Source organism: Hyperolius riggenbachi, chromosome 6 (genome assembly GCF_040937935.1).
Source record: "Hyperolius riggenbachi isolate aHypRig1 chromosome 6, aHypRig1.pri, whole genome shotgun sequence".
Taxonomy (NCBI): Eukaryota; Metazoa; Chordata; class Amphibia; order Anura; family Hyperoliidae; genus Hyperolius; species Hyperolius riggenbachi.
In genome coordinates this window covers 354,822,015-354,832,499 of record NC_090651.1, presented here as the reverse complement: position 1 = coordinate 354,832,499, position 10,485 = coordinate 354,822,015, and the positions used below count along the sequence as shown (strand labels likewise).

At 47.8% G+C, this 10,485-nt stretch overlaps 1 protein-coding gene across 2 annotated transcripts in view; it reads right to left on the bottom strand.

Annotated features, from left to right (window-relative positions):
- Positions 1-1,288: 1,288 nt before the first annotated feature.
- The window catches only part of IGSF21 (immunoglobin superfamily member 21), an 826,399-nt gene continuing 817,202 nt past the window's right edge, over positions 1,289-10,485 (bottom strand). The window contains exons 9-10 of one of the 2 annotated variants that reach the window (XM_068241708.1): positions 8,536-8,574; positions 1,289-1,528 (exon numbers count right to left, since the gene is read on the bottom strand). In XM_068241708.1, coding sequence (XP_068097809.1) covers positions 1,449-1,528; positions 8,536-8,574 — 119 coding nt within the window. In that variant the 3' untranslated portion in view covers positions 1,289-1,448. The remainder of the gene's footprint in view (positions 1,529-8,535; positions 8,575-10,485) is intronic. The other variant, XM_068241709.1, reaches the window with a different exon arrangement.

Sequence of the window (10,485 nt, the reverse complement as noted above, 5' to 3'; positions counted from 1 at the left end):
TGTATTTATTCTTAACAACACAAGCGCAATCACCTTAATGCACGTTTTTGTACGCGTTCGCGGATTTTCCTCTACTTTCCATTGAGGCGGAATCGCCCCAAAAATGGAACACGCACCGCTTTCCTAGCTGCACCGCGCATGACCCACGCTGATATGCACCTTCTCATAGACATTCAATGGCCACACGGTCGGGGGCATTTTGAAAAACCGAATGCGGGCGGAAAAAAGCCAAAAATGCCTGCAGTGTGAAAAAGCCCTCAGGTCTTGTTCACATTATAGGTGTTTTTGTAAAATTTTAAGCGCGGGCGATTTTCAAAATCGCCCTGAAATCGCTTGTGCAATGATTCTCTATGAGAGAGTTCATATCAGAACAGTTCGTTTGCGATCCGCTTTGAAAAGCGGTGCTTGGGCCATTTTTGAAGCGAATTGCCTCAATGGAAGGTATAGGAAAAAACGCAAAATGCTCAAAAAATCACTTTGGCAAGCGATTGTGTGAACGTTTAAAAAAAAATAAAAATAAAAAATACATCGTATTTATTGTTTTCAGATTTTTTTCTGGATCAAAAGGCGGAAGCACTCTGAAAAAGCGTTTACAAAAACGCCCACAAAACGAGTGAACGCGCAGATAATCACCAGAAAATGCTTTAAAACAATGCGTAATAAAAGCCTACCGCGGACGGACATGAAAGCCGAACGCAACAAGGCCTCAGAGAGTGTTTGTTTACATTCCAGTGTTCATACATTTGTGTTTAACAAGTAAAAAAGATACTGTTATATCCAGTTTGGATGTAGATTTGAAGCTGGATAGCAGGAGAAAGTACTTTGTTTAAACATTTCAGTGATGTTCTGCTAGAATTTTTTTTCTGGGATAGTAGCTTTCAAGCTTTGAGGAATCTTTTAGAATGTTGGCTTTCAGACCACTGTAAAGGGCAATTCTGGAGAAAACAATCCACATCTCGGTGGGGATAATTTCCTGTTGTGCCGCCAGGAACAGGAAGTGAGGCAATCTCTTCCAACAGAGACGCTGACAGCAATAATAATTATTAGCATCTGATTGACCATGTGTAATTGCTTTTTTTATTTTTTTTTTAATACACAGAGATGGGCCACACCCACCCCATTTGGTTTTGGGCCACACCCACCCCATCTAGCCAGCACTGGGGCTACAACCACCCCATCCAGCCACTACTTGGGCCACACCCACTCCATCCAACCGGTAATCTCCGGCCACACCCACCCATGCCACCACATCCACCCCAAGCAGCCAGTACTGAAATAATGGAGTCAGTTAGGAGAGATTTTCTTTTTAATTTATCAGCTCGAGGAGGCTAAAACACAGACAGAAACCAACCGATAACAAGACTGGAGCTAGTATAGAAAATAAAAACTGTGTGATTGATGCTTTGTGTGGAATCCTTCTGAGGGGGGTCTGGGCAGGCGTCCTAATCTCACGTGAGTTCCAGGGTCACTGTCAGTAGTATAAGCACCAGTGTGAGTCTGCAGTGGCTGCTGTACACAGGGGCAGAACCTGCAAGAAGAAGAAGAAGAAAAGAGGGGTCAGAGGTCAGCACAGTGTCACGTCTGACCGACTCACAGAGGAGGAGGTGGGCGGGGAGAACATGGCTGCAGCCAGCAGGTTCCAGCTCCGCCCCACTTTGTATCATTATCTATGATTTACCCATAATGCATCAGTCACAGTAGTTTGTTCCATGCACACACAATTTATCTTATTATAATTTTTAGTGATTTTTGAGCTGTTCTTTTCTTTTGTAGATAAAAAATTATCTCCTGGGATGCAAATCAAACGTGTAGTAGCTGATGATTTTGAGGAGTCCAATTCTAAGTTTAGCATGCAATTATCGTACGTACTGTGTCTGGCCTACAAATCTGTCCACAAAACCTGCCCAACCTACATTTCCAATCTTACTCAGAGGTACACACCTAGCCGCTCACTCCGTTCCTCCAATGAACTATACCTGACCGCCTCCAGGACTTCTCAAGAGCTGCTCCAACACTATAGAACTCGCTACCTCCCCCCCATTAGGGTTTCCCCCTCCTGCAACATCTTCAACAAGGCCCTTAAAGAGACTCTGAAGCGAGAATAAATCTCGCTTCAGAGCTCAAAGTTAGCAGGGGCATGTGTGCCCCTGCTAAACCGCCGCTATCGCGGCGCTAAACGGGGGTCCCTTCACCCCCAAATCCCCTCCCCCGCACGACTTGGTCGTACATTTGGTCGCTCCTGGAGGCAGGGCTAACCGCCGCAGCCCTGCCTCCAGTCGCGTCTATCAGCGGCGCATCGCCGCCTCTCCCCCGCCCCTCTCAGTGAAGGAAGTCTGAGAGGGGCAGGGGAGAGGCGGAGATACGCGCTGACAGACGCGCGTGGGGCAGGGCTGCGGCGGTTAGCCCTGCCCCAACCAGGAAGCACTCCCCGGCTATATCGAGGGGATTTGTGCGATCAGGGACCCCCGTTAAGCCGCTGGATAGCGGCGGTTTAGCAGGGGCACACATGCCCCTGCTATCTATGAGGTCTGAAGTGAGATTTATTCTCGCTTCAGACTCTCTTTAAAACTCATCTTTTCACTCTGGGTTACCCCCCCTCCCCCACTGGCGCTCTTAACCCGCAGCTGATCTCTGGTCCCCTACCTTTCATGTCCCTACCTCTCCCTCTAGCTTGTAAGCCTTTGGGCAGGGTCCTCCTCGTCTCCTACCTGTTCATACACCTCCATTACCGTACACCCATCCCTCCTATGGATCTGAGTAAACCTAACTTGCCTAATCTCCATGCTCTCATCCAGTGACTAAGCATTACCTTGTACTCCTACTGTGCTGTGTGATCTGGTTTGCATGTATTCCTGTATTGTCTTATTGCTGGATGTCACCCCTAAATATTGTCTGTAACATTAACTAATGTACAGCGCTGCGTAATATAAATAGAATAAATAAATTACATTAGAATACAATTACCGTACATTTAACAACAACTCTAATGTTTTAGCGTATCATACATTTTACATCAACCCTAAATTATTAGTATACCACTGGCCAAAAAAACTGAGCACTGCGCACCTACTACACTCATCATCAATATCTCCCCCTCTACTGTAAATGCTTCTATCAGTCAGATACACAGGTGCGAAGAACTCCTCTCTCAGTTCCCAGCTCTGAATGCCTCAGTCCCCCCAGCAGCTGCTTGGGCTGAGCCCACCCTGCGGTCTCCTTACATTTCTGGAAATTGAAGCTCTTTCATTCCGCGTGCGACCAGCCCCAGCATATAATTGATGCCGCAAAATCCTCACAAATTATCTCACTGTGATGAATATTATAATTGGTGTAATTTTTCCAGAAAGTATTTCACAAGAGCCGTTCCCAAAAAAGAAATCGCCATCCTCCGCAAAGCGAGAAGAGCTGTAAATATGTCTGTTCACCACCCTCCAATCACCGGCGCACAGCTGTGCTGCTGTGTACATTCCATGTGCAGCCTGTTCTATATGTAACATCCATGTATAGCAGCCCATTCTCATTCCATGTGCAGCCCCCTCTTCCATGTGTAACATCCATGTGCATCCCCTTCTCATTCCATGTGCAGCCCCCTCTTCCATGTGTAACATCCATGTACAGCAGCCCCTTCTCATTCCATGTGCAGCCCCCTCTTCCATGTGTAACATCCATGTGCATCCCCTTCTCATTCCATGTGCAGCCCCCTCTTCCATGTGTAACATCCATGTACAGCAGCCCCTTCTCACTCCATGTGCAGCCCCCTCCTCCCTGTGTAACATCCATGTACAGCAGCCCCTTTTCATTCCATGTGCAGTCTCCTCTTTCATGTGTATCATCCATGTACTGCAGCCCATTCTCATTCCATGTGCAGCCCCTCCTCCATGTGTATCATCCATGTACTGCAGCCCCTTCTCATTCCATGTGCAGCCCCTCCTCCATGTGTATCATCCATGTACTGCAGCCCCTTCTCATTCCATGTGCAGCCCCCTCTTCCTACCACCAGGAAAAGCAAAAAGAATCCGGGCACCATCAGTTGCAATCACCACGCTTTATTTCATCCCCACAAATTAAAAGAAACAGGTGTAGAGGGCTGATCTGACAGCCGTTTCGCAAGCAAACACGCTTGCTTCCTATTGTCCGGAGGCACATCATACTAACCACCAACCCCCACCTGTTTGCCATCAGCAACTAGTGCCGATTCTGTCTATTCTTTCTGTCCAGCCCCCTCTTCCATGTGTAACATCCATGTACAGCAGCCTCTTCTCATTCCATGTGCAGCCCCCTCTTCCATGTGTAACATTCACGTACAGCAGCCCCTTCTCATTCCATGCGCAGCCCCCTCTTCCATGTGTAACATCCATGTGCAGCCATCCCATCCCTGTGCAGCCCCTCTTCCATGTGTAACATCCATGTACAGCAGCCCCTTCTCATTCCATGTGCAGCCCCTCTTCCATATGTATCATCCATGTACAGCAGCCCTCCTACCATTCCATGCACAGCCCCCTCTTTCATGTGTATCATCCATGTACAGCAGCACCCTCCCATTCCATGTGCAGCCCCCTCTTTCATGTGTATCATCCATGTACAGCAGCTCCCTCCTATTCCATGTGAAGCCCCCCTTCCATGTGAAACATTTATGTACAGCAGCCCCCTCCCATTCCATGTGCAGCCCTCTCTTCCATATATAACATCCATGTACAGCAGCCTCCTCTTTTGTGTGTAACATCCATGTATAGCAGCACCCTCCCATTCCATGTGCAGCCCTCTCATATATAACATCCATGTGCAGCGCCCCCTCTCATTCCATGTGCAGCCTTATTTTCCATGTGTAGCATCCATGTACAGCAGCCCTCTCCCTGTGCATCTTCCTCTTTTATGTGTAACGTCCATGTATAGCAGCCGCCTCCTATTTCACGTGTACCCCTTTCTTTCATATGTAACATCCATGTACAGCAGCCCCCTCCCATTCCATGTGCAGCCCCCCATCGAGGCACCTAAGAAAGAAAACAGAATTATAGCACATGTTAAGAGTGTGTCCCCTTATCTGCAGCACTCAGACATTTATAAGTCCAGTCTGATCAATAATAGAGATATATTGTATTATTGATTCTCCCCAGCTCTGAACTCCTAGGAACTCTGCAAGCATGAAAGCAGTTCCCGGGGGACACATCAGTCAGAGGGACACTTTCTCTGGGGTGTTCAGCAGGCGAGTTTCTCCTGTGAATGCCGGGAAGGTGAGAGGAAAGCCATTTATTTTTAAATCAGGAAAAGGAACATCCGGATGTGGATGGAGACAGCAGCTGCCAAATAAATATTTGACAAGCAAAGCATAACGAAAAAAGGGCAACATCAATACTATACATCCGCATTAGTGATACAACTTTAGAGGCCCTTTACACAAGCAGTGCAAATTCTGCATGAGATTTCCTGCATGCACAAATTTACGTTTGCAATAAACAAACATTTTCTGGACAGGCACGTTTTCTGAGATTTTTCTACACATTCGTACAGGATATTTTGGTTTGCAATTTTCCATGCATAGTACTGAATGCAGGGGTCGAGTCCTGCGTGGACGTGGGTGGACGGCGTCCACTTACTTTTTCCAGAGAGTGAACGCCGTCCACCCTGGCTTGTGTAGAGGGGAGCAGCGCAGAGAAGGCGTGCTATGGGGACAGCGGGGATGGGCGGACGTCTCCCCCTCCTTCCCTCACCTTCGTGCTCCCCTTCCTGCCTCTCCCCTCCGGTGTTTTCAAGTGTCGGGCCGGTGGCGAAAGTGGGTGGAGACTTACCGCCTTCTTCCAGCCGCAAGGGACGCTCCGCTCTGTGTGCGGCTAGAAGACCAGACTAGTCGCGCACACACAGAGCGGAGCGTCCCTTGCGACTGGAACGCGGTAAGTCTCCGCCCACTTTTGCTGCCGGCCCGACACTTCAAAACACCGGAGGGGAGAGGCAGGAAGGGGAGCACGAAGGTAAGGGACGGGGGACGGGGGGGGGGGGGGGGGGAGGGGAGACGTCTGCCCTTCCCCGCTGTCCCCATAGCTCGCATTCTCTGCGCTGCTCCCCTCCTGCTGGGGGCACACCTGGCTAGCTGGGGACATATACCCCTGCCTACATATACTGGGGACATATCCCACTGGCTACATATACTGGCACATATACCTCTGCCTATATATATACTGGGCACATATCCCACTGGCTATATATACTGGGCACATATCCCACTGGCTATATATACTGGGCACATATACCCCTGGCTACATATACCCCTGCCTATATATACTGGGCACATATCCCACTGGCTATATATACTGGGCACATATCCCACTGGCTATATATACTGGGCACATATCCCACTGGCTATATATACTGGGCACATATCCCACTGGCTATATATACTGGGCACATATGCCACTGGCTATATATACTGGGCACATATCCCACTGGCTACATATACTGGGCACATATACCTCTGCCTATATATACTGGGCACATATACCTCTGCCTATATATACTGGGCACATATACCTCTGCCTATATATACTGGGCACATATCCCACTGGCTATATATACTGGGCACATATACCCTGGCTATATATACTGGGCACATATTCCACTGGCTATATATACTGGGCACATATACCCCTGACTACATATACTGGGCACATATACCCCTGGCTACATATACTAGGGATATATACCTCTGGCTACATATACTGGGGACTACTATACTCATGGCTACTTATACTGGGGACACCTATAGACCTGGCTACCTATGCTGGGGGTACCTATTTTGGGGGAACTGCTGCATTTTGTGGAACCGCTGTTATGTATTTTGGGTAACAGCTGCCAGATTATGTGTATGTCAGGGGAACAGCTGCTGCCAGATTACGTGTATTTTGGGGAACTGCTGCCATATTGTGTATGTTTGGGGGACCACTGCTGCCAGATTATATGTATTTTGGGTGTTACGTGTATTTTGGGTGTTCCGCTGCCAGGTTTTGCGTATTTTGGGGAACTGCTTCCAAATTATGCGTATGTTGGGGGAACTGCTGCTGCCACATTGTCTATTTTGGGGGAACCACTTCCATATTATCTGTATTTTGGAGAAACTTCCTCGGCAGACCTTTTACATCACTGCTAAGGTCATGTATATTTGGCCCCACCCATGGTATGCTTGACCACGCCAATTTTTTGGCAAGCCGCGCCTCGCGCCGCGCACGGGTTTTCCAAGTGAGTCCACTTACTTCTTTTCCCAGGACTAGACCCCTGACTGAATGTACTTTTTATGTATTTTTTTTTCCTGCATTGCCATTGCCTTGCACTGAAACACAAATCACGAAAAAAAGCTGACCTGTTGTGCAGTTTTAAAATGCAGTAGAACGGCAAAAAGGCATGAGAATGCAGAAAAAAAGTGATTTCGACAAAAGAGGCGCAAATTCTGAGAACTGGCCCCTTGATGAACTGTACATCTTCAACACTCTGCCAAAAAAGTGGTTGTCTCTGTTCTCATTCAGATTTTCCCTGAATAAGGACACAGACATCAATAAAAATCCAATCATTGGCCAATCAAAAATTGCATGTGACCAATCACTGACCAATTTTACCACCTCCATGTAGTATGAGGGTTTACCTTGCTCATAGTATTCCATTTCTGTTTACCCTCATACTACACGGAGGTGATACAATTGGTCAGTGATTGGCCAATTATAATTGCAAGTGTGTACAGACCCGGATTTACATCACAGGAGCCAATAGGCACAGATGTCCTGGCACCCTAGACTTCACCCTACATGACCCTACAACCCCCGCTGAACAGCACCACAAGTGTGCTGCCTGGCCCAGCTGTCACTTCTCCCTTACTTACTTACTTATTTATTTTAACAGTCATAGGCAGCTACAGGTGTCCCAAGTATTAGGTAGCCAGAGGTACCCTCCCTCAGTTTTAAGTAGCTAGAGGTGCCCCTGACTGAACGGAGATCACATCAGTGGAATGCCGAGAGCCAGGTGAGTAACTTCATTTACTATCAGCTTGAGACTGCATAAGGAAGGCGGGAGGCACTAGGGAAGGGGAGTGAGCTGCCTTTCCATCATCAGGCGCCTGTAGGCACATGCCTACAGTACAGTGCCTTATGGTAAATCCGGCCCTGAATGCGAATCAGGTGTCCTTTAACTGCTGTAATTGACAGCTGCAATCCTCTGTCTACATGTCACAGGGTTTGAGTAAAGGACTGTTTGGAATGTGTTCCCAGTGTGGATCCCGTTACCCGTGGTTACTGCCGGCGTTCCCCACACGGCATTCCGAGACGCGTACAGCAAGGATCAGAGACCGGCGGCGGGCTGTTATTTCATCGCTCTCTCATTTCCATGTTCCCTTCAGGACGATTTGTCTCCAGCAGAGCTCTGATCTACATTCTGTTGCTAATAGAGACCGTCATTAATTTATTTCTAGGCCTCTCCCAGCAGCAGATGAAACGCGTCGGCTGCGATCTCCACCGTCTTGCGGATCCCCCCCTCTGCTTCACACGTTCAGTAACTCACCATTTGAGTCTTCTGTTCCCCTCGGAATATTGGGATTCTCTACAAGGAAACAGAGAGAATGTTAGATGGTAGCAAAGCGTTCGTTTGCCGTCAGTCATCCTCCGCCGGCCGCCATTACTTCTGCCCTCTATGTAAAAGATCTGATGCTTCTCTGCGGCGGCTTCTCTGCAATATGTATTCATTTACATGAAGAGATCTGGCAACCAATCGTTTTTTTTGTGAGAACTGGACTCCCTGCTATTAAAATGAAACTCCTAATTTATGGAAAATGGCTACAAAATGGACATCACAGCTCTATGAGACATTCTGTCATGTGGTGAAAGTATTTTTCTATTTCAATTAACAGCCGGGAAAAGATTTCTGAAACTTTCCGGAGTTTCACTTTAACAGACAGGTAAAATTAACACCTTTATATGGAGGGGAATCTTAAACCGGGAGGCTACAAACTGGGGGCAGCACACGGAAGAGGGGGGCTGCTGTCAGGAGAACTATAGAAAGAGAAGGGGCTGCACATGGAATTGGAGGAAGGCTGCTGTACATGGATGTAGAACATGGAAAAGGGGATGCTGTACATGGAATGGGAGGGAGTTGCTGTGCATGGATGATACACATGGAATGAGAGGGGTCTGCACATAAGAATGATATATACTTAGCTGATGTACATGGATGTTACACATGGAAGAGGGGGCTGCTTGTGGAATGGGTGGGGGGCTGCTGTACATGGATGTAGAACATGGAAAAGGGGATGCTGTACATGGAATGGGAGGGGGTTGTTGTGCATGGATGATACACATGGAATGGGATTAGTCTGCACATAAGAATGATATATACTTAGCTGATGTACATGGATGTTACACATGAAAGAGGGGGCTGCTTGTGGAATGGGTGGGGAGCTGCTGTACGTGGATGTTACGCTTGGAATGAGAGAGGGGCTGCTATACATGGATTTCATACATGGAAGAGGGGTCTGCTTATGAAATGGGTGGGGGCTGCTATACATGGATTTCCTACATGGAAGCGGGGGCTGCTTATGAAATGGGTGGGGGGCTGCTGTACATGGATGTTACACTTGGAATGGAAGGAAGCTGCTGTACATGAATGTAATACATGAAAGAGGGGGGCTGCACATGAAATGGGAGGGGGCTGAAATGCATGGATGAGACACATTGAAGAGGGGGCAGTATATAGACTGGGAAAGGGCTGCTGCACATGGAAGGGCTTGTGGCTGTATACAGAAGGGGACTGCATATGGAGTGGGAGAAGAAACCGCTCCACATGGGAGGGTGGTCTGCTGCACATGGAAGGGCTGGTTGCTTCAGTACAGAAGGGGGCTGCACAAGGGAAGGGACTGCTGCACATGGAAGAGCTGGTTGCTGTATACAGACGAGGGCTGCATATGGAAGGGCTGGTCACTTTAGTATACACGGAAGGGGGCTGCTGCACAAGGAAGGACTAGTTGCTATACACAGAAGTGGGCTGCACAAGAGAGGGCTGGTTGCTTCATATTATACAGAAGGGATCTGCACATGAAAGGGCTGGTTACTATATACAGAAGGGGGCTGCTGCACACAGAAGGGCTGGTTACTATATACAGAAGGGGGCTGCACATGGAAAGGAAGTCACAGTTAAGTAGGCCTATAGTACAGGAAACATATAAATCTAGCATTGATTACAGCACACAAATTATCTTAAAGCAGCCACATACTTATAAGTGATTAATTGCTGACATGTTCATATGATCACAGTTCTGCTGCAATTTATTCACATGATTATATCAACAGAAAGGGAGTGTATCTCCACCTGTGTGTGTGTGTAGCCAGCCTGTGCATCTGCCTCAGGCTGGGAAAGAGGAGGGGCTTCACAAAACCAGTCTCTGAATGGAGCTACTGAGCTTTGGCTCATAAGTAGGGGTGATCAAGGAGATAAAAATTGTTCCAAAATTATGCACAT